Below are 25585 nucleotides of genomic sequence, written 5' to 3' on the forward strand. Positions count from 1 at the left end.
TTTGGTACATCCCTGAGGGCCTGTTCCATAAAACATTAAAGGTTCTTGGACCATGAACACAATCAGTAATCCAGTAATAGCTCCTTCACTCCTGCAAATTGCTTGCTTTCATTCTCATTATTCTGTGTAAGGTTGTATACATATAAGGTGTTATAATAACAGGTATAATTTACAGTGGCTATAAAACATATTCATTCACCCTCTGGTGCTTTTTCACATGTTATTACATCATGGACTTAAAATAGTTTATTCAAAAATTGGTATCATTGGTCAACACCCATTACTGGCAAATAAAAACAACAATATTTTTTTTTATTATTGATTACAAAGAAAAATAAAACCAAACACTAATGTATTAGATACATATTAAATCTCCTGGTTTTAATACTTGGCAGAAGCATATGTAGCTGCAATTACAACTGTAAGTCTATTTGGGTAAGTTTTGCACATCGGGACACTTCTATTTTCATCTGTCCTTTTTAGGGCCGTTGGTGAAAAGTGATATTCAAATAATTACACAGACTCTCTCTGGACTTTGAACACCTTTTTTGTTTTTTTGGATTTAAGCCACTCCACTGTGGTTTATGTAATATACTTTGTCCCACAGAAATAATAAAAAAAAAATAATAATCTTCTCGCAAGTTCTAGATCACTTGCAAACTGTAGATTATCCTACACACTTTCTTTCTCTCTAGATATATACATGTATTTGGTACTGGTAAAATTCTTTATAATATCAATCCATCAATTTTGCCACGTTTTTCAGTTCCTGAAGCAGCAAAACATTCATATAGCAATATGTTCACACCGCCATGCTTCACGGTCATGTTTTTGGGATTATGTGCAGTGTTAGACATAGCGCCTAGCAGTGAAGCCAAAAAGTTCTTGGGTTCATCACAGCATAGAATCTTCATGCACTTGGCAAGAGGGTCTTCCATATGTTTACTAGCAAATTGAAAAAGAGATAGACAGCCTGTTCTAGACAAATTCACAGTTATGTCAAATCTCTCCCACTTCTTTATCAAGTACTTACCGATAGTCAAAGTAATGTAAAATCCTTCACTTTTTTATATCCTTCCACTGATTGGTGCTTGCTTTTTTTTTTTTTTCTTGGAAATACACCTAACAACTATGTGACCCAGTGTACTATTACATACAGATGTTTATATTTGGAATCCTTTAAAACAATTTAACTGAAGACAGGTTGACTCGACAATTACGTGACCGTAAAGATAGCCAAGTGCACCAGTCACTTTAGGTGTATCTTATCAAAAGGGGTGAATACTTTTATGTAATCAATTATTGACTGTATATTTGTAATTAAGACAAACCTTTAGAGCATTTTATTTTTAATTAGAAAAGTTAGGGGTACTTGAGTATTAACATATGCAAAAGTCTGCTACCCCCAGCTCTTTGGAATTACAGTTAATAAAAAGATAAAAGTTCTCAGATGATTGGAGAGAACACATGGAGTAGAAGAACTACTTAATATAGAAAAAAAACATTAAGGTAAATAAATTAATCGGCTCCATATTGCTGAAAAGAAATACAAAACTGGTCTCTTCCAAGGTGGCAACCAGTGGTAACGCAGGACATTATGAGCAGACAGAACCCTGGCGTGAGGATTGCATTTCCCAGCCTTATTGCAAAGGCTCAGCTCTGAGAGAAATAGCAATTAAGCTTGGAATTAAGGGGCATTAACTTGACAGTAGTTATGCCTCATCATATGTCCTCTTTAATCATGTGAAACCTTTTTTTTTTTTTATTTATTTGACACAACTAAGTCATTTATATGGATCAATGGTAAGAATTTTTGGATACATTTTGAATCCATTATGTTAGAAAATAAAATGTGATAAATGCAAAAGGGAGTGTATATGTTTTATAGCCACTGTATACACAATACTGTATCAACTTTCACTTCCATATATGTAACATACTCTGGTAAACTTCTTACCAACATTAATTTGTAAAACTTGATCAAGTTAATCTCTCTTAAAAGAAAATGTTCACCAACCCTCATTTTATATTATTACAACAAAGCCTTATCATTTATATTGTCAATCTCTCTTTTTTTTTTTTAAACTTGTTTCATCATATTCATATGTTCTGCCCCTGACTCCTATAATATTAATGGCAAGAATTCCTTATTCTGTTTATCGGCTGTACAATTCTCAGTAATTATCAACTCTCATAATGCTGCAGGCAAAGGAACAATATTCCGCAAGAAAAATTGTAAGAAATGTGTGAAAAGTTCAAGCCACATCTCCCTTCACTTGTTACCATTTTTCTATAACATGAAGTAAAATGACTGGCATCCTTATTTAGCAGGCATACATTCTCACTCACACACAGCACCTCCACTGCAAATATGATATTTCAGCCAGCCTTGCCTAGTTTACGGCAGTAAATGTAGCTGGCATTCTCTCGTCAGTGTCTATCATGGCAACACAGAGGATTGTTGTAGACTGTTGTGCTCTTGCTTGGAACCCGGAGATGGCCAAAAGCACAGGCAAGCTCTAAAGACTTGGGTCTACTGTAGGAGCAGACCCTTTTAAAAAAAAAAAAAAAAAAAATCAAGACACTATGACAGCTTCTCAACATGAATTATAAATCAATAACATGGTGCTAGGCCATCTTGCATTGTGCACATAGGGATTTCAGAGAGAGAATCAATAATATAAAACACGCTGTGTCCACTCCAAGAGATCTCAGGAATAAACAGCACAGCCAGGACCAATGATCTTCAAGAAAGAATAAATATTTTTTTTTCTGTTTTGTACTTAAACATGATGCAAACACCGTGCGTCCCACCTTGTCCCTGCTCATGCAGATGCATTATTTACAAGTTTGAAAAATACTGCTGTCTTCTGTTCAATTTAATCTTGTTTTGTTTTTAAAAGTCATGTACAAAGCTATTTTTTATTTGTTTTTCTTCTATTTTTTTTTTACTTTTCAAAGCTGTTCAGCTCCAACCCAGGATTAGAAAAGGTGCCAGGGATAATTTGAAGACAAAAGGAGAGAACAGTGGAGAGAGCTTGGACTGCTTTAACACAGGGACAAAATGTAAGACACAGGTAGGAATGGGGAGGGATGCTGAAGAGAGGGTGGCCTTCTCTAGGGGACAAAGGAAGGGAAATCAGCCCGATTATGGCAAGCTAGTTAGGAGAAAGCATTTGCAAATAGCTGAGGTGTTGCACACGCTTTAACCCCTTGGTGACCAAATGAACCAGAAACGCTTTGTCAAACAATTTTACATGCAGATCAATGCTTTGCAAGTCTCTATCTGCCAAGGGGTTAAATATGCCTACAATACTGTCAAACCATTGCCTCTGCTAGCTGCTTTCCTTTTATTATTACAATATAATTTACTTAAACTTTCAGTTAACAAAAACAAAACAAAAAAAAAAAAAAAAGAATAAAAAAAAAACCCAAAGTCTGGCTGGAGCGCAAGAAATGAGAGCAAAAGAGGGAAGGGGGAAGACGGCAGAATGTGCAGGGACCGGCCTCAGGGAGCAGAGTTGCATTTAATGAGAGTTGAAATCTAATGTCAGGTGGCAACAGAGGTTGATCTGTGGGGACGGCTCAGTCCTCAATATATTCCCACAAGTCCTTCTCATAGCCTTCGTGCACATGAAGAAGCAGTACCCGCCTCCTGCTCTCGCAGTATCTAGGGAAGAGAACATAACACATTGTTGATTTACTATGTCAAGTGCCATTCTAATGTGACTGTGAAAAATCGGAACTATGAGATGACAGGAAGGAAAAATAAAGGCATGGAAATTGTATGTGAACAAGATGGAGGTATGAAATACAATGATTATGTTGCTGATGGCTGTATAATATCAAGAAAGGTTTATCTAATTGGATGGGTTATTTATTTTTTTTTACATCATATTTTAGCACCCTTCAAGTTAATATTTAAGGACAGTGACATGTTTAAAAGATGTTGCTAAAACAAGAATTCTACAATTTGATACAAGATTATTGCAGGGTGCGCTTTTTAAAACATATGGATAACATTTCATTTTACCTTGATCAAGCAAGCACTGGTATCTCCAATATGTAATAAAAATAAACATGCAGGGATATCGGACTCATTTAAAACTATTATCTATCTCACATAAGCATATTTAGATATACCTTTTTAATTTGAGGCTCGTTAATCTCTTAATACAGGGAAGGATTTTTTTGTTTTGTTTTTAGTAAATGATGCACAACAATGCCCTATCCGAGACATATATGCATTTTTCCCCAAGTCTCTTGTTTGTTATAAATGTTAATGTAATTAAAATGCAAATGATGCTTGAAAACAAAGACAACGCTAAAATGCATGCAACAATTCAGTTGCAGTGTACTGAAAATTCCATCATGGCTCACGATTATCGATTCTTATGTCAGGGTACCTCTCCCAATTACAACAAGTGCGAGGATCAGTACATATATAAACATGCCCTAACTACTGCAATAGACTTTGATAGGTATCTACTGCTTTGTATAGAATGTCACTTTCATTAGGTAGCACCAACTAAATGAGAGGAAGCTGACAGATGGGCCAATTGGGTCACAGGTCTATCTCATTTAGAAGTTAAAGTTGTCAGGAAATTCATTAATTTATCCCAAATTCTCAAATCTATTAAAAAACAATTTATTTTCATTTAAGGCAATTTGGGCCCATTTTACCCTGCTGAGTAAAACTGCCTCCCTCCTATTAATTTGAATAGGCATTACATTTTAATTGACGCAGGAAGCATATTGAAATGCATTGACATTTAAATGTATGGGAAAACCTCAGCCAATCACAAGCAATGTTTATATGCTGCCAATTTGTGATTGGCTGAGCAGGTACTGACCTCCAGCTCTATTGATAACAATGGTGGTAGAAGCAAATTAATTAAATACAGTTGTGAACTGTTCCAGCATGCTCTGGCTTGACAGGCATGTCAAAGCAATTAATCACTACCACCACTTAACTTGTATGCCACAGCCAATTATGCAGCCCTGTACAGAGAATATTCCTGTCACAGAGACTAGGGTTAATTTTGTCAGCAGCCAATTAACCTACTAATATGTTTTTGGAATGTGGGAGGAAAACGGTGCACCCGGAGGAAAACCATGCAAACACGTGGAGAACATACAAACTCCACACAGATATAAAGCCCTGCTTGGGAATCTAACTCTTGACCACAGCAGAGTGAAGCAGAAGTGCAGCTAGTGGCAGTTAGAGCTTGCAGGTACTTGTAGTTGCATGCTAGTATTTATTTTTATTTTATTTTTTTTAAAATAAACAATAATTTATTACTTAGTGGAGCATTTCTCATTCATTCCAATTGGCAATGCATTTCTATTGGCTTTCCCCCCCCCCATTTAAATGCATTTTAAATGAATGGTAGATCAACGCCATCACGCTTTTAAAACAGGAGCAAGTAAGACAATAATGAAAGTGAAAACAGAAGAGAAAGAACACTGATACAGAAGGGATATTGTAACAGTGAATCTCAATAACAGTTATAAAGTAACAGTTAAACTGAATATACATGAGAAAATATAGCACAGGAAAGAAAAGAGAAATATATTTTACAATTCTATGACAATGGTATTCAATTAATTCATAATACTGCAGGTTAACTTTTCTCTAAAGAGAAGATCCTGTACTTAAGTCTGTTCCTTGCATACATAGATAATCCAGTGATTTGGGCGCACGGCTTTTGGTTGGAAAGATCTCATACTCACTTGCAGAGGTACGGTACTTAATGTATTCACAGGATTGTGAATGCTAATTGAACCAGTTAAAAAGAGGGATCCCTAAGTTAAAATATATCTCTTGACCATTTCTGAAAATTAAAACATTAAAAGTGCAGTCTGAAAATTTATAATAATGTGCAGTAACTAATACACATAACATTGGGAAAATAGCTATAAAACTGTGCCTCTTCGTGTGTGTGTGTGTGTGTGTGTGTGTGTGTGTGTGTGTGTGTGTGTGTGTGTGTGTGTGTGTCATAAACAGCAGAGAAACCTGCAACGCTAATCTCATGTGGTCAGATAGAGGTGTCACAAGATGTTTCTCAGGAACGACATGAGCATGCTCTTCTCAGTACTGGGCTTTTCACACATTAATATTCATAGCTCTCCAGAGGATGGCTAACTTCATGGTGATATGTAAAAGAGTGAATATAGATAAACAGTAAATATAAACGTGTTTGGTTATGCGTTGCCTGTTCCGATATCTGTAATTTAATCTACGCTAAATATAATAACGCACAGTTGTGTGTAAGTGATAGATCCACTTTAAATTGATGAAGGAATATATATATATATATATCTATATATATCTATATCTCTATCTAGATATATATATATATATACATACACAAAAACCTGCCTTTGTTGGTTTGTTGGACAAAGTGTAAAACGAATATGCTCCCATTTACTGTGTGTGTGTGTGTGTGTGTGTGTGTGTGTGTGTGTGTGTGTGTGTGTGTGTGTGTGTGTGTGTGTGTGTGTGTGTGTGTGTGTGTGTAAACAATTCTCCACTTTGAGGTGTGCTTAATTTTTCTGTCACTGTGCAGCAAAAGTTGTCATAAATATGGGACACACTAGGGCGTATTTAGTAGCATTACTCAAAGGTAAAATTCTGCACTAAAACTATACACAATTGCTTTCACGGTCTAAGTGTTTATAAACACCAGTCCTCAAATACCCCTAACAACTCATGTTCTGAGGTTTTCTGTCTGTGGGAAGAGGTGGGATTACTCAAAATCATGTCATGTTGGAAGTACTAGAAACCCCGCACTGGGCAGATAAAAAAAAATTGGCGATAGGTTGTGCTATGGTTGCAGCCGAATTTACACCGTTGTGAAAGGTTTGTAAATAACCCTCGCTTTAATTTGTTTTCCCCCTATAAAGTGTGGCATCTCAATTACACTTTACAAATATTTGTCTTAAAGGCAAACCAACCTAGTTTGAGACATTTTAGTACACAAACAGCCTGCCAACACCTTTTATAGCTGAACACTAGGACAATTTTTGCCAGTGGATGGCACGGCTTGTTTTAATTTTTTGAGGCTGCAAAGATGTCAGTATGTTTTACAGCAAACAGTGGACCACAGATTATTATTTTTATTTATTCTTTAAGCATCTACTAGAAGTTGGGCACATGAGTAGACAACCAGTGGGAATTGCTCTTTAATCGCTAAAGGAGCACCTGTAACCTGTCTACTTTTTCATTTGTATGCAAAGGCAGTAAAACAACTGGATGGAGGTAATAGATCGGTTATGTTAAATCTGAATTCGTAATCGCTCCTAACTTACTAGGCTACTACCTGAATATCACACATATGGGCAGTAAAAGTATATATATATATATATATATATATATATATATATATATATATATATATATATATAAAAATATATATATATAAAAACCCTGACTCATCTAAATGTAGACCGGTAGGTCCTTGCTACCTTCTGTCTTACATCTGTACCTCTTTCATCTACCTTGTTTATACCTCTTCTATTTCATGTTCAAATTGATTTGTATGATTCTAATGTACTCATATGCATTTGGTCTGCTTTTATGCTGATGTTTTATTTGTATGATGTATGTTTGTATGGCGCTGCGGAATCTGTGGAACGATGATAATGAGGATGTCAACTAGTATTCAACAAGGGTTCATTTAAGGTTGGTTGCAAACAAATATTGCATTTTTGTGTAAAAAGATTAGTTTTAAATTTACTAAAACATAAATAAATAAAGCATAAAAAGGCTTATAAAGGAACAGGGAAGTAATAGTGGTTCTTACCTATACTTGTCTTGTACTTTTTGCTTAATGTCTTGAAGGGAATCCTGGGAAATATCTCTTTCCAGATATCCAGACAGAACTTCTGTTGCATTTTCTAAATCTGCCTGATTATTCTATACAGAGGGAAAAAAATATGTTTATGCTGTTCTTAATGCTTCAAATACTTAAAGTGGGATGTCAGATATGTATACGCTCACACAAACCATGCAGATCAAACAGGCAATGCTAGTAGTTTGTCTTGCACAAGTGTCAAGTCATTGCCTATTTGATCTACACTTTTGATTGCATAATTAGTGCATCTTCGTTTTAGGTTTTAAACAATGCTGACCAGTCGCAAGAAACTTGCAAAGAAAATCTTTAAATTTCAAGAGAGAAAATATATTTTAACAGGAAAGCACTCTAAGGACTAACTCTCAATAGCACTAATGAAGTGTGAAATGTTACATTAATTAAAATTGCTATCTTATATCTATTATCTTAATAGCAAAAAGAAATTGTATACATATACACACACACACACACACACATACACATACACATACACGCACACACACATATATACATACACAAAAACCCACTGAATGACAAAGCTTACCTCAAAGATAATTGACTGGTTGTTCTTCTTGAGGTAGAACGCAAAGACATAAGTGTACATAAGTGTGGAACGGCACTGGCACAGCACATCCACTGCCTTCTTCAGAAACTGTACTTCGATCCATGACATGTTATGTTGCTGCATCTCCTCCATCTTTTGCTTTACTTGGGCATACAGCTTGTGCTCAAATCGCAAGCTCTGCATGTGGTTCATGTAGCGGTTGCAGTAGAACAGGTATCTCTGTAAGGCTGCTCTGGATCGCTGCGTCAGTACAAGGCAGAGACAAAAAAAGGTAAACTGGTGGCCGCTTTTGGTCAAGGTAAGCAATGCAAAAAGTGGGTGAGTACTCAGCAATAGTAAGGGTTTGCACACCTTAAAAGCACAATAGTGCGCATATGTAGCTTTTTAGCCTCCAACCACAGATTACAAGTGAAGCACAGACGTATTAATGAATAGTCACTAAGGGCTCATTGAAACATGAAAACATCCTGAAAAACTGATCGCACAAAAATCAAGCCAGGGCCAGAAATAATATTGACCAATTAAGATAGTATATTATATAAGACTCACCTCTTGTGCATCTCGGGCAGCTTTTGCATCATCCTCATTGTAACGATTACAGTTATACCTGTACAAGGGATCAATATTTACAATTGTAATCATTGCCAATGTAAATTCTATAGTGAAAATAGCAGGTTAGCCCCCCCCACCCCCAAGATCCAACAGCTCCTTGCACCTGCAAATACCACTCATATAAACACAGAAATATATTACAAATAGCTAGAATATAACTCCCCTGTCTCACACACCCACAAGTGATGTACTTCATCCAATAAAATTGCATTGTTTATGTGCGACCGAGTTATTCATAACATTTTAAAAAATACTACACAAGTCAGGAAAGATACACTTACAATAAATGCAATAAACAGAACGTAGGAACAAAAAAATTCCAAATATATATATTATTAGGTACACCTTTTTAGTACTGGGTGGGACCCTGTTTTGCCCTCATAACAGGTAGAATTATTCATGACATGGATTCAATGAGGTGCTGGAAACATTCTTTAGAGATTTTGGTCCATGCTGAAATGACAGCATCACTCAGTTGCTGCAGATTTGTTCGCTGTATATTCATGCTGCAAATTTCCCGTTCTACCACATCCCACAGGTGCTCTATTGGATTGAGATCTGGTGACTACACTGAACTCATTGTCCTGTTTATGGAACCAGCTTCAGATGAGGTGTGCTTTGTGACATGGCACCTTATCCTGCTGGAAGTAGTCATTAGACGTTGGGTAAACTGTGGCTACAAAGGGATGCATATGGTCAGCAACAATAGTCAGGTAGGCTAAGGTAAGAGGTCTAATGTGTGCCAAGAAAACATTCCCCACACCATTACACCAGCACTGTTGACACAAGGCAGAATGGATAAATGAAATAATGTTGTTTATGCCAAATTTTGAGCCTACCATCTGTATGTCGCAACACACATTGATATTCGTTTAATTTTGGTGAGCCTGTGCCCAATAGAACATCAGTTTCCTGTTCTTATCTGACAGGAGTGGAACCTGGTGTGGTCTTTTGCCACTGCAGCCCATCCACTTCAACAGCTCGATGTGCTGTGCTTTCAGGTATGCTCTTCTGCGTGCCACTGTTGTTGTTATTTAGGTTTCTGTTGCCTTCCTGTCCGCTTGAATCAGGCTCATCTCCTCTGGCCTCTCTCATTAACAAAGCATTTTGCCCACAGGATTGAAGCTTACTGGATGTTTTTGATTTGTGCACCATTCTCTGTAGACGTTAGACTGTGTGCGTGAAAATCTCAGGAGATCAGCAGTTTCTGAGATACTCAAACCATCATGTCTGAAACCAACAAAATTACTTAGATCACAATTCTTCCCCATTCTGGTGTTTGCTCTAAACAACAACCTCTTGACCATGTCTGTGTGCTTTTATGCATTGAGTTGTTGTCACATGATTGGCCGATTAGATATTTGGATTAACAAGCAGGTGTACCTATAAAAGTGGCCACTGAGTGCATATAATAGGATTTTTGTACTCACCGTAAAATCTCTTTCTCGTAGTCCATTCGGGGACACTGCGATAGATACATACATACATACATAAGGGGTATATAGCTGGTGGTTCTGGGAGTCAGGCACTTAAACAGTTAAATCTGAGTGTAGCTTCACCCCTGCGATACATAGGGGGCATAGCAAACCTGCCCCTAAGGGAGGGACGGTTCTGACACAGCTGCAAGCAAAACCTTACAGCCAAAGCTAGCATCCCGAGATGCATAGCCCTGCAACCTGTAAAATTTCAACATGGTGTGGACAGAAGACCACGTAGCCGCCCTGCACAGCTGAAACTCAGTGACGCGTCACCCAGGAGGCGCCTGCTGCACTGGTTGAGTGAGCAGACAAACCGTCTGGCACCGGCCTAGCTGACCTTGTATAAGGCAATTTGATGGTGGAAGTGATCCAATGAGCTAAAGACACCCTGGAGGCAGGTCAACCACGTTTTTGCACATGATACAGCACAAAATGATCTGTGGTTTTGCACAGACCCACAGTGCGTGCTACATAGCCGTTAAGGGCCCTGACCACGTCCAAAAATAACAAGGATTGATCTAAAGACAGAGACTTTGGAGTGAAAGCAGGAACTGCAATCTCTTGATTCAAGTGGAAACGAGAAACAACAGAGGGGGGTTTGGTACGAAAAACAAGGAAGGAAGGGGGTGGGGGGCACAAGACAACGCCCCCAACTCAGGGGGCGTTGGGACTACTCGTCGTGCCGAAGACACGGCCAGTAGAAATGCCCCTTTCCATGTGACATACCAAAGATCCACAGAATCTAAGGGTTCAAATGGTTCTTGAACCAATGCCTGAAGAACCAGGTTCAAATCCCATGGCTATACTGGGAGTATAAACGGGGAAAGAACATGTAGGGAAGTGTGAACCTCCGGCAGAAAGGTCAGCTTGCGCTGGAAATAAATGGACAAGGCAGAAACCTGTAACTTCAAGGAGGCTAAACGCGATTTATGAAAGTGGTGTGTTTCCAAAGTACATAAGCCTTTCAAATTCTGTAATAGTTGGCAGCAAAAGAGGGCTTCCTGGCTTTGATCATGGTTTTCACCACAGCTGCAGAAAACCTTTTAGCTGTCAGAATCATGGTTTCAATAGCCATGCTGCCAAAGCCAGTCAATTTAACGAGTGGCATCGAAGAGGACCCTGAGTGAGCAAGTCTGGTCGGAGAGGCAATCGAAACGAAGGTTGTATTGCTATTCCCGGAGGTCAGAGTACCAAGTTTGACGCGGCCAACTTCTTGAGAACCCTCGGGAGCATAGGAAGAGGCAGGAATAAGTATACACAGTGAAACCTCCACGGAACCACAAGAGAATATAGAGTTACATTTTGTACAATTATAATGCGCAACAGACCTTGCAGCAGTCCCTATGATATAGAACACCCAAAATGACCAAAGATAAATACTAAATATGCTCTATAAGAGGATATTGATGGTATAAAACAATAATGCAGGGAAATTATATATTGAAAATACAAGAATATCTATAGCTGTAATAATGTGGAAATAATGGGGTCCAGATTATGTTAATTATATATGGGAACCCTTACAGCCTCGGCAATAGTGTGTTAAAAAATAATGCAGTTGCAAACACATAAAATTGACAATGATTGCTGCCTCACTCACACACACACAGAAAAAAAAACTGGGGAAAAGAGATGTTCTAGGACTGTTTGAACAGAGATCCGCTGTGCTCTTCCAGACAGGACAGGTTTCAGTTTGTCAGGCAGAAAATGGCGCTGATCTCCTGTTCATAGTGCCAGGAAGCTTGTGGGAGGAGTTCAGAGCTCATTTTCCTGTTACGTGCACACGGAACTCAAACCCTAATAATGCATACTTACCCACTTCTTGAAGACTTGCTCCGGGAGCCTGCCAGGGGAGGTGGGCGTGATGGGGGCGGGGCTCAAAAATTTGTGTCATTTTGATGTAATGATGCAAAACGCGCCATTTGACAGTAGGGGACGGAGCCAAACGATTCCCGATGAATCGCTGCGTTTTTTTACCTAATTCTGCTTACTTGGGCAGAATTATGCCAGATGCGGGAGATTGCCACACTCTCCCAGGAGTCCGGGAGACTCTCGCAAAATGCGGGAGTCTCCCGGACATTCCGAGGAGAGTTGGCAAGTATGTAAAAATGGCAGACCACTCCTCCACATCCTAATCTGGGCCCCTGCCGCGTGAGGAACAGCCACAGCCGGTCTCTCCCATCCTACGGAGAACTTACTGTGGCTGTCCTAGGTCCCTGATGCTGGCAATGCTCGTTGCCTAGGTGGGAGGGAGACGCAATCACAGCAGCTGTCAATGGGCTGCAGTCGTGACTGTCATTGCTGACAGCATGCTGCCTTAAAACTGTATAACAACATGTTGGAGCCAAAAAAGTATAGCTTATGATTCAGTAGTATGTAGAACCACCTTTAGAAGCCAAAACATGAAGTCATTTTTTACTGTATGAGTTTTATTAGTCTTTTACTTTTTTATTTGAAAAAATGTTGTCTCACTCCTCCTTACAACACTGCTTCAGTTCATTGATGTTTGAGATCATTCGTTTTATGCACAGCTCTGTTAATGTCCCTCTACATAATTTCCATGGATTTGAGGTCTAAACTTTGGCCATTCCAAAACCTTGATTCGATGCTTTTTGAGACATTTTGGATGTAGATTTGCTGGTATGCTTAGGATAATTGCCCTGTTGCATGATCCAATTTCAGCCAAGCTTTTTGGAAAGATTTCCTCTAGAATACTCTTACATAAAAGAGGATAATATGTTGGACTCAATGGCTGCAAAATACCATCAAATCATTACACCGTCTCCATTGTGCTTGACGGCTTGTATAAGGTTCTTGTGGTGCTTCACTGAGTTTGGTTTACACCAAACATGGAGTCATTCATTAATACCAAACAACTTTACTTTGGTGTAATCTGTCCAGAAGACATTCTCCCAGAAGTTGTGTGTGTCAAACCTGAGCTGTACTGCATTTGTTGTTTTAAGATTTTTTATTCTTATTTTATTATTGCTAGCTACCATGTCATACAAGCCATACTAGTGCAGTGTTTGTGATGGTAGAATAACTTTAATATATATTATGTTAACAGAGGCCTGTAGATCATTGAAAGTTGGTTGTTTCGGTCATTTCTTTTCTTTAGGATCTCTCATAGCATCATACAATGAGTTTTGGGTGAATTTGCTGGGACACGGGAAAAACTAAATACTATTGCCGATTTTCTCAATTTGTAAATTTTTCTTACTGTAAAATGATGGACTTCAAATTGTTTGGAAATTGCCTTATAACCCTTTCCAGACTGATGAGCAGCATAAATTGCTTCTCTGAGGTAACTTCTCCTTGGCACTGAGTTAACACAAACTTCAATGCTCCAGACAAACTGACAAAGATTATGCTTTTATATAGAGATGGTAGAACATTCTTATGATCAAATAATGAAGTGTACTGAATTATTAGGACCTGACTTAAGTTACCGTCTCTATTGATATGGAGTAAGGGTGTACATAATTTCACACTTGCTTTGTTTTGATCAAATAGTATCAGAATAAAATCTGTTGTAAGGTTATATAATTAGAATTCATCTGGCCCTCACCAAGTCTTATCAAATTTTAAGACTTGGTAGGACAAGATGATTGTTAATTCTGTCTTGAAATGTAATAACACAGAGGGTGTACTTTGTTTTTACAGCTGTGCAATATTATATATGACATATACAAAACATATAATCTAGTGGCACAGCAGTTAGCGTTGCCGCCTCACAGTGTTGGGATCATGAGTTTGATTCCGACCTTTGGGCCCTATTTGTGTGGAGTTTGTATGCCCTTACCTGTGCTTGTGTGGGTTTCCTCCCACAATACAAAACATAAGGTCAATTGGCTGCTCAATAAAATGTACCCTAGGGTGCGTATGTTGGGAAACTTGGGACTATAAAATCAAATGGGAAGGGAATAATGTGAATGCTAAATATTCTCAGTACAGCGGTGGGTAATATGATGGTGCTATATAAATGATAATAACAAATATATATATGCACACACACATATATACATACCCACACACTTGAAAGACAATGCTCAATCACCTACTATTCATTACTGATCAACATGACATCAATAAACCTTACTACTTTTTATCTTTAGCATAGACTTCTCTAGCATACACGTCACATAAGCCAACTACACTTATTCATATTAACTCATTAGCATAATAAAAGCCCCCATCAAGTCAAATATTTCTCCAACTGGTTCACATATATATGTGCACTACAGTGAAAATCACAAGTTTCATCATTAGAGCCAAGCTTTAAATATCACTAATTCTCTCCCTTACCAAGCTGAGCCATGTGGTTCCCAAGGACCCAGACACACCCAGCAGAATTCAGCCTTGCAGTTCTGGTTTCGGCACACCATGTGATTGCAGCCTCCATCCTTTTCTATGGTCACGTGACATTTGGGACATTCCTGGGAAAATGCAAGATGACAGGACACGTAGGAAACAGAATTGTAAAATGTTACTAGGTTGAACATCTATTAAACAGGATGTCAACTCAAGGGTATATTTTATGACTATTTTTTTGCTAGAGCTTTAATAACCAAGGTGAGAAAGAACAGCATAGGAAAATAAACTGAATCTAAGTTTTGTTTCTGATTGATTCTAGAGAACTGAAATCTAGAGCCCTAATGACACACAGCGAGAATCCTACCTTTGTATTTGCTGCAATCCAGTTTGATGTCTCACTGTCATCATCACACTTTTTAATCCATTTTTTTAACCACTGTGGGAAAGAGAGATGGTTTTTATCCAATTTATTTTACTTTGCCCTTTGAGGCCCAAGTCCATCCATAATTACTCCCCCCCCACTAGTCTCAAATCCATCTTTGTAGTGTATATTTACTAAGGCTCTTATATACTGCTTCATTTTACAACATACTGGCATAACATGCTTTCCCCTCCACTTACCTTACATTTAACTGGATCATGCCAATTTTCTCCACAATTGAAACTAAAACATAAAAAACATTATGAGATTTAGTTAAAGCACCTCTAAGCCTAACAATACATTTTCACTTACTGTTAATATATTTTCTTTATTATAAGTGGGGGACACATATGTAACGAATGTGTATTAGCTCTGCCAATCCAAGGCAAGACTCCTAAAATAACCTCCTCACCATTCATTGTTCTTTCTAGTGTACCTTATATTGCCATACAATGCTTACCAGGTAACCTTGGGTCCTGTGCAGACCACAACCGTTGATCACTCAGTACTGCTCCCAGTACAGTCAGTAAACGGTTATGCTTAATTGGAGAACTTAGCTCAATTTTGAACCAAGCAATATATAATGGGAGGCAAGATGGGGAGTTTTTATTCCTCATAAAAAATTAAGAAAAAATTCCATTCTTACATTAAGAAAAATAGGTTGAAAAGATTCCTCATGTAGACATGTGGTTGTATCATACCACCAATGCAACCCACGAAGAAAGATGGTATTTGTAAATTTGTCTGATGAAAGCACAATGAAATATCAACACTGCCATGATTGATGAGAGTCCATATTAAGGATCCCATAATCACAGTGAAATGCAAAGAGCATCTGAGTGCTGGGAATACGAATACTGCCCATGTAGTCCTACTCATTGGGCATTCTCTCAAAGCCCAACAGTACAAGACACCAGTGACGGGGTGAAAGAAGCCATGCAAGGGTAACATGTAGCACAACTGCACAAATTTACCAGTCTCTGTTTTGTACAAAACAGAAAATGTTTTCAATTATTTTTCAAAATCGAACTTCAGGTTTCAACAGGATAAGGTGTAAATGCAACTTTATCATGTGTCAATAATGCGGCAGGTGCTTACAGGATTTATTAACCAATCTGCTCTTTATTCTGTAAGCAAAATAGATGCCTGGCATTATTCTCATTAAGATATAAAATATTGCTCAACTATTATGTCTTACACTATTTAAAGTATACAAACAAGAAATGTGACAACTGAATTAACAGTGATATATTCTATTCGCCGAAATAGAAAACATTAAAGTTTATATAAAAACATTACAAAAACATGGCAGCACAATATAAAAATGTACAGCCATTTTGCAGTGGCTTTGAACAGTGTCCATTCAAGACTTTGCCAGTCAGAAGGGTGAAATCTAAAAAGAATATACAACAGGCATTACTTACAATGCACATATTTAAGGATGCTATTTACATAAAAAACTTACAATACTTTTGATTCATGTTATTGAAGACTAATACACATTGGCGGGAATTCAATTGGCAGCGTTACTGTAAAAAGTATCGCAGACTGCGCACTATTATCGTTATTACGGTAATACTGTGCTTAAATACCATAACAGTAGATTCAACGTCGGATTTCTGCTTGCCGCTCCCCGAGCAGAAAGCAGAGTTAAATTTACCGTAATAACGGTAGTAGGATTAACGCTGCGTTAATCTGGGGGGAATTGAATTCATTTAGTGCTAACCCATCCCCTTAAAGAGAAGTACATTTAAAACAGTTGTAAGAACTGCCAACAAACTTGTGCAGATTGACATTTACACTACAGTATGGTATAATACTAGTTTCATACCCTGGGAACCCTGAAGAAACTTGCTATTATTTATTTTGTGCTTATGTATGCAGATCTTAGTGGGTTGAGAGGTCTGTCACAAACACATATAGCCAAGGTCATTTGAAATAAAATGCAACCGATGTAGAAATATATTAAGACCCAGCAGCATAATCTTTGGCCCTTGCACGAGATCTATTTCTAAGTCCCTCTTTATGCTCATACAGGGAAACACAAACATTTCTTAGGATTACCTTCAATTTCTCAGTATGTTCAACCATATAACAAATCTTAGCATATAGCACATTTGAATGGAAAAAAAAGACTTGATACAAACAAGCCAATCTTACAAGGTTCTACTATAGACCAAATCCTTATTTTATTACTATACATTACATGTAGTATTTTGTTTTTTTAACCTTTGAACCTTTTCTGCAACAGTTTATTTCTCACTAAGGAGCATGTTCTCCTTAAGTTTTCATATTATACCATCCAGCATCTGATTGCTAGAAGTAATTCACCTTAGTCATTAGTAATGTCCAGTGGGTAAATTATTCATGAGGATCAGGAAAGCTAGCTGCCAGAGGTTCCCATGGTATGATAACACGGTCTTGACATGTTGACACAACCACATATTCTATATATTATAACACATGCCCAGGGGTGTAGGAACCAGGGGTGCAGTTGCCCCCCCCCCCCAGGATTTCTATAGGGTGGACAAAGACTGTATTTTGCTCCCCCACAAACTTCTACACAAAATTCTTTATGCTACTTTATGAGGTCATGGTATCTGTTCTAAACTTGTGAAACTTTTTTAAATGATAGATGGTCTTAGTATAACTACCAAATGTTCTGTAATATAGATTGCCTTAGTATAGATTTAATACAGATTGATTGGTTTATTTAAAAGACTCCAAGTGTTCTGTTCATAAACATTTATCATATATTGATGATGAAAAACTATTCATTTTACATTTACCCTGAATTTTGTGAGGTGCTTCCAGTAACAAACATGAGATATAGCAATTTAAATTTATAGCATTTACCGTAACCAGTGAGTCAGTGACTATAGATTTAGAAATACTCCCAATCATATGAGATTATGATGTCAAAGAAATCTCCAAAACTAGGTTTAGGACTATGAAAAATGTAAATTTTTAAGATGAACAATTGAATTTATTTATCTTTTTAACAGCTATTGTACTAATTGGTAGTTAATATTAATTATTATTATTATTATCCTTTATTTGTTAGGCGCCACAAGAGTTCCGCAGCGCCGTACACAGCACAAACAGTAGACTAAACAAGGTGAAACATTATTATTATTAATAATATTTATTTAATAATGTATAAATAAAGTGTTATAGTAAAATAAACAAACACTGACAAAAATAAGACTGGAAGTCTTTGTATATCTACAGCCACTGTTACAGCGATCGTAAAAGAGGATTTATGTACTTACGTTAAAACCGTTTCTCTGATTCCGTCTGGGGGACACTGCTTACCATGGGTTGTGGAGGGAGCTTGGGGAGTTGGCACCTAACTAGTTAACTTTTAGTACTGCCAACAGACCCCTCCCCTCTACAATCCCCCTGCCTCTTCCTCTTCCTGTCAGTTAATTAAAAAGCTCCAAGGAGAAGAGGCCAATGAACCAAAAGCACACAGAAGAAAAGCAGAAGGGAGGGATCGCAGTGTCCCCCAGACGGAATCAGAGAAACGGATTTAAGGTCAGTACATAAATCCTCTTTTCTCTTTCATCCAGTCTGGGGGACACTGCTTACCATGGGGACGTTCTAAAGCAGCCCCCTAAGGGTGGGACTACTCTGAAAATCCCGCTCGTAAAGCATTACGACCGAAATTTGCATCCGCAGATGCAAATACATTAAACTGGTAAAATTCTGTAAAGGTGTGGACAGAGGACCAGGTGGCTGCCCTGCAAAGCTGGTCTGCAGAAGCCCCCTTTCTCGCTGCCCACGACGCCCCTACCGATCTGGTGGAATGGGCCGTAAGTCTCTCCGGCACAGGAAGGTTAGCCTTTATGTAAGCTTGCTTAATGGTTGCTGTAATCCTTCTCGCAATGGACTGTCTTGAGACTAGCATCATAAAGAACAAACAGAGAATCAGTATGTCTAATCTGAGAAGTTCTCTTGGCATAGATGCGGAGAGCCCTAACCACATCTAACTTTTCCATAGACTGTTGATCCGAATGGGAAATAGATGAGAAGACCGGAACTACAATTTCCTGGTTCAGATGGAAAGCCGAAACTACTTTTGGAACGAAGGAAGGGAGGGTTCTTAACACCGCTCTGTCCTCGTGGAAAACCAGATATGGTTCCCGACAAGACAGAGCTCCTAATTCCGAAACCCTACGTGCAGATGCAATAGCCAAAAGGAAGGGGACCTTCCAGGTCAACCACTTCAAATCTGCCACAAGTAAAGGATCAAAAAGGAGGCCCCTTAAGCATATGCAGTACCAGGTTGAGATCCCATGGTGCTGTGGGCGGAACATAGGGAGGCTGAATATGCAAGACTCCCTGGAGGAAAGTCCTAATATCCGGTAAATCCGCTAATTTCAGGTGAAAAAAATAAAAGTTTAACATTACCTACAGTACTAAAACACTGCCCAACTCCATGGGCACCTAAAAAAAACTGGCAGGAAGAGGCAGGGGGATTGTAGAGGGGAGGGGTCTGTCGGCAGTACTAAAAGTTAACTAGTTAGGTGCCAACTCCCCAAGCTCCCTCCACAACCCATGGTAAGCAGTGTCCCCCAGACTGGATGAAAGAGAAAAAGAGATACCAAACGTGAGTAAAAGAGGCTTCAAGCCCAATAGTAGTCCTTTGTCTTTTACCCTACCCCCCCCCCCCCAATGAAAATTTTTGTTCCTATGCCCCTGCACCGGCCTATGTTTTTTCTATTAGTTAGATCCACTCTTCAGCAGAGTGCATGTTACAAAGAAAAAAATATGTCTGTAGGCATGAATGCTCTGCACGGTAACTTTAACTTCCACATGCAAATGGAGTTTAAACCCACTGATGTAGTAATCGAGTGTGCATATATGCAAATGACTTACATATCACTCAAAACAACCCCCCCCCCCCCCCCCAAAAAAAAAGAGCATTTGTACTGGACATGTACTGTTATATACACTCCGCTAGATGGTGTATTTAACAAATAACTAAACTATGTAATTTACAAATATGACCATTCCAATAATGGTTCATTTTTTATTCCATAAAAGTACTTTAAGTGTTAAAGTGAAACCAAACTGAAATATTAAAATGCACCTTCATAATATGCTGAGGTCAGATAGGTTCTGTCAAATGTTAATGAAGGTGCAAGGTTAATACTTTCTATGTTTAGGCTTATTTGTACTCCACTGATGTATTGGGAATCAATTTTACATGAGTCCCACTGTCACTATACAGGATCTAATTATTAGTCCATAGTGGAACTCAATAGGATCTTATTATTCTTCTCAACATGGTCAGAATATACATTTAGATTTGACTTTGTAACCCTCTGTGTGCATGTGCTGACCAATAACATGAAAAATGATAACACTATAGAGATTAATGCTTTTTAATGACAGCTCAAGGAGAAGTAATTCACTATACTATAATTAATAGTGAAATGTTAATGCGGTTGTATGACAAAATGTAAATACAGCTCCTGGCTCACTTATTTAATGTTAGGTCTCTATTTTGACAGTTGAATCAACTGTAAGCTGTTTTTTACTTGTCTGTACTCAGTTAAATGTTCTTAAGCCCTTTTCTTAGATGCGTAAGCACCTTGTATGACTTTGGACGTTTCCGCTTGTAAAGCCCAGCTAGAAAAATAGTGCAGTATTAACCATACACCTTATCAATGATGTGGACATTTTCTTGTGCCAACCTCCGTGCTTCATTTGGATTGCAGCTCAAGAAACCACTTGTATGGACAGCCTGATTATTTTCCTTAGTCTGATTCACCAGCATTGGTAAGTAATGATTTTTTTGCATTTCCAGGACTACAATACAGTTACACAATATAAACTGTCAATTTGAAAACTTGTTCGAGAAAATGTTGCAGTATTTGATCAATTTAAGCAAGCAGTAATTATTTTCCATTTAAGTCCATTAAGTTTTATCCAAGTAATTTATGTTCACTTATGGCAAATTCTGCTGCATAAAAGGCTGCTAAAACCTAATATTGAAATGTTTAGAAATGAACCATGGAGATAAAATACATTGTTCAGTGTTACCCTGACATTACACCACTGCTCTGTTGAAAAGTTTTAGCTCCCTACTCTACTACGGAAAGCTGCAGCTCCTCTCACTTCTTGATGTGACCTCACACACAGGTAAAAAAAAAATAAAAAAAAAAAAATAGATAATTTGAGCATTTAAATTACTGTGACATCACTGGCCCTGTCCCGTGTATGAATCAACCATTACACAGTGCTCTTCAGCATAGCAATTCTGCAAAGCTATCATTCAAACTGCCTTCTTAGAAAAACGACTCCCTCTTAAGATGGCAGTGCCTGGAAAGGGGTAAAAGAGCATGAATTACATATTTAGTTTTGTATAAAATCTTCAGTAATTTTATGATTATTATTCAGCTCCATAATACGCAGCATCTGGTAAGTGTTAATGTCAAATAGTGGCTTTACCTGATCTTTAGCTTATGCAGCAGCAGGTCACACATCACATCTCATCTGCTTCTGAACTAAAAGGCAGGATGACTAATAAAAGTTCATATGTAGCTATTAAAGCAGTCTGCATAAAACATGCTGCGTGCTTTATGAAATTATAAATCAAGATGTTTGTAAATTACAAGCACCTCATATTACTATTAAACATTATAAACACGGCTCTGATCTATAAACTACAAACTGCTGCACATGCAACATGAAGAGGTGTGCCTTTATTATAACCAGATTGATCACACAAAGCTTGTCTTAATAGAAATAGCAGACTAACGAATTAACCAGAGCATTCTTGGTTGGTGCAAACCTTATGGTTGAACCAGTAGTACAATGTTCCAGGAGCAAGGTACACTGCATAGAACACTTAATGTTCAATGTTATCCCAATATTATTATATACCAGGCTTAAGGCACAAACTGCAAGTGTTCACCATGAACTATAATAGCGTCAAAGGGTTTGAGAGATCTAAGTGAAAAAATGTCAGTCAAATATTCAGTCTGTCCCCAATCCCTCCACACAAGTCTTTTCGACTTTGGAAGTCATATGTACAGTAGTAAAATGTGACCTGGCCACTAAATTAATGTTATAGCCGGGATACTAAAGAAAATACCCTAACATTCATGCTACAAGTGAGATAGCAGTGGACAAATAGAAAGTTTACTAGAGCAAAGAAGGAGCTTTCCTAGAAAATTAATAAAAATATCCTAACCTTGTATGTCAGTAAAAGAGGTTGCTTAGTGAATGCCACCTCCAGTGGGTGCAACTTAAACCCATTAGTTGGACGTAGGATTAAAGGACGCGACTGTGAGAACATTATCACATGTACACATCAGGCTTCCTGTCCGTAAGCATTTTGAATGCCACTGCAGTGAATTGCCTTAAAGTGATTGAAAACGCAATTCCTATTCAGGTTATTAAATTTGTTTATTATTTTTCAAATATTGTCTGTATTTCCCCAAATAGGACCCATCCAACAAACAAGCATCTCATAATTTCACATGAATAAAGTGGATAGCACCAGTCCGTTTTCTAATAAGTAAATTCTGATAAATGAATGATTAACGAACGGCAACTTCAATGAAGTATTCAGGTATTCTAATTTTTGACAACATTTATCTAAATACATAAAATAATTTAATACCACTGTTTTTGAGATATGCCATCTGCAAGTGCTGCTTGGTCATGATTGCCAAGATTAATGGTACACAAAGCTAAACGGTGTGTAGACCAAACTGGACAAATGTCCCTGAAGGTTAGGTGGCACCAATTATGAACAGAAAAATGTTAGGCAGGAGAGGTTGGAAAAGGGGAAGGGGTCAGTTCTGGTGGACTGAATTCATTCTATGTTATTGAAAACATATAAAATCTAAACAAACAAGGCAAAACATTGGCGTTGACACAAGTTCTTGCTAGCATTCATTCATTCCAGAAGCATTTACAAAAAAACAAACAAAAAACAGAAGATAAATGCAACAATGGTGAAAATGCCAATGAGTATGGGGACACCAGAATCAATTGCTTCTAGTGTCAGACCCAGTTACATGCATGTAAATGGTTAGTAAAATGCATTAAAAAAAATACTTGTGGGTATGAGCCCTGACAATTAGAATTTTTAGTCTGCAAAGAGATGTGTCCAAAAGCTTAATTGTACCCAATATTAGACTATTATCTACATCTGTTATTGCAAATACTGCACAATGCTTCTGAACTTCCTTTCTACCAGTGTGCATTATAGGAATATCAGCAACGTTGTCCAAGAACACCAACCATGTCACATTCCTGCTTTAAAAAGTAAAGGGTTTGTACACTACCTTTCCATTAAATGCTAATTGCTGCCTATGACAGGGATATGTATGTGGAGGCTAAGGAACGAGTTAACTGCCACACTACCATATTTTCTATAATGTTTATATTAGCAACAGCATTTACTGCTTACAAATTTTAATGTTTTTTTTGCTTTTTTCAATGTTACTTATACAATGAGCATTTATGAAAAGCTGTCCCTTCTCTTGTTATCACTGTAATGTTACATATAAATGTAATAGTGATTTTCATATTTCAATTCTTGCACCAGTGTCTCACCAAAACTGCCGGCCACATTTGCAACGCACAGGTTTGGCGTCTGGATACTGAACCTTTACGACATGATGGCAGTCTGGAGCAGGGCACCATTTCAGAAGTCTGTTACACTGCAAAGAAGAAACACAGATATAGAAAGAGACAATGGGAGGGAAAACAAGGACATAGATTGTAGCAAGCTCCAAACATACACATTTGTCACAAAACATAGTACTTCTGTTTTAAAGAAACAGTGCTGCTTGGCAACCTGTGGAGCTCTCCAATTTATGGACATCTTGTATGCAGCACTGAGGTTGCCCATCCCGCACCTGTCCACTGTCGTGTGCTAAGTACGGTAACATTTAGGATGCCATTTGATTGACAAGTCCAAAGGCTTAAGCTATTCACTGCACTAACCTGCATAAGCTTATTCTCCACAATCAAGTGGACAACATAACTTTAGTCTTACTAGAATCTAAGTATCAAAAGAGCAAATGTTACAAACAACAGAACTCAACAGGTAGCCACACAGCAAAGCACAGTGGTTGCAAGGTCTTCTGGTAAGTATGGAATGTTTGAAACTGATTGATTGACGAGTGTATAATATACACATGCCATTTTAGTCCCCATTCGCTAGGTACCTGCCCAATATGAATATTTACCATCATAAAATCAGACAATGTTGTGATGTATTCTTTTAAAGCAACAACATAAATAAAATGGAAAAAATTATTTTATCTACATATTGAAATAAAGCCAAACATATATTATTGTCTACTATGTGGCCAATTTCAGTAATGATCTAGTACAGCTGTTTTTAGAGATGTTTCCATCTTTAGAGGACTCATTTATTGGTTGTAAATGCTTTCATTCAACTTTTACTAGGTGGGTTTTTTCTGTGCTTTGTAGTATCAGGCATCATTGTCTACGTTCACTGACCTGGAACACAACACAAAGCTGCTCTCTAAACAGAACATTATCCAATGCAGAGAGCACAATAGAGTGCTGCTGTAACAATTATTCTAAAAGTCATAATAGAGCAATGACAACAACTACACCTTAACTGACAATAACAACCCGTTCACCATACACTGCTGGGTGTGAAGAGAAATCTTTAAAACTTTTTTTTACATTCTTCTATAAAGAAGAAAACTAAATGACTCGCCACTAGCCTGTTTGCTAAAAGGAGAATGTGGACCCCAGAGTAAAAACTGCCGAGACACATGGAGAAACATGAAACAAGTTTCTGTGATCAGGCACTTACCTCTACAAAGCTATTAGTTATTAGATGCTGATACTTTAACTTCACTTTTGAATCTGTGATCAGTCGCCTGTTAGAGACAAACACAAATGACAGACATAATGAAGTTCTAAAAAAAACTGTGGTATTGGCTTTTAATCGACACACTAATAAATGATGAAGCGGTAATAATTGAATTGATGAGAAAAATTAAAGGGGCTCTAACCTGAAAATTAATTGCGCCCAGCACAGGGCAATGTATATGCTAAAGAGTTTTACAGTATCCTTCTCAGTGCAGGCTAGTTCAGGTGTTTATGTCTTTTACCACTTCGCCTGCTTTGTAACATATACTTTGCTCTTTCCAGAGCTGGCTATGTCCCCATTGACATCACACATATCCCTTGCCACTAGACCACTCTTCCAAGCACTTGTGATAATCCTTTAACAAGACACCTCAATAAGATAAAATTGAGACCTCTGGGAGGAGTGTATAATTAATATAGCTGTAGAATATATATATATATATATATATATATATATATATAT

At 37.8% G+C, this 25585-nt stretch overlaps 1 protein-coding gene across 2 annotated transcripts in view; it reads right to left on the reverse strand.

Moving 5' to 3' along the window:
- Positions 1-733: 733 nt before the first annotated feature.
- ARIH1 (ariadne RBR E3 ubiquitin protein ligase 1) overlaps positions 734-25585 on the reverse strand; it is a 47806-nt gene continuing 22954 nt past the window's right edge. Inside the window, exons 6-14 of one of the 2 annotated variants that reach the window (XM_075208332.1) lie at positions 25064-25130; positions 23824-23930; positions 15447-15489; positions 15190-15261; positions 14817-14947; positions 8971-9028; positions 8401-8667; positions 7806-7918; positions 734-3670 (exon numbers count right to left, since the gene is read on the reverse strand). In XM_075208332.1, the coding sequence (XP_075064433.1) occupies positions 3586-3670; positions 7806-7918; positions 8401-8667; positions 8971-9028; positions 14817-14947; positions 15190-15261; positions 15447-15489; positions 23824-23930; positions 25064-25130 (943 nt within the window). In that variant the 3' untranslated portion in view covers positions 734-3585. The remainder of the gene's footprint in view (positions 3671-7805; positions 7919-8400; positions 8668-8970; positions 9029-14816; positions 14948-15189; positions 15262-15446; positions 15490-23823; positions 23931-25063; positions 25131-25585) is intronic. The other variant, XM_075208333.1, reaches the window with a different exon arrangement.

Source organism: Mixophyes fleayi, chromosome 4 (assembly GCF_038048845.1).
Source record: "Mixophyes fleayi isolate aMixFle1 chromosome 4, aMixFle1.hap1, whole genome shotgun sequence".
Taxonomy (NCBI): domain Eukaryota; kingdom Metazoa; phylum Chordata; class Amphibia; order Anura; family Limnodynastidae; genus Mixophyes; species Mixophyes fleayi.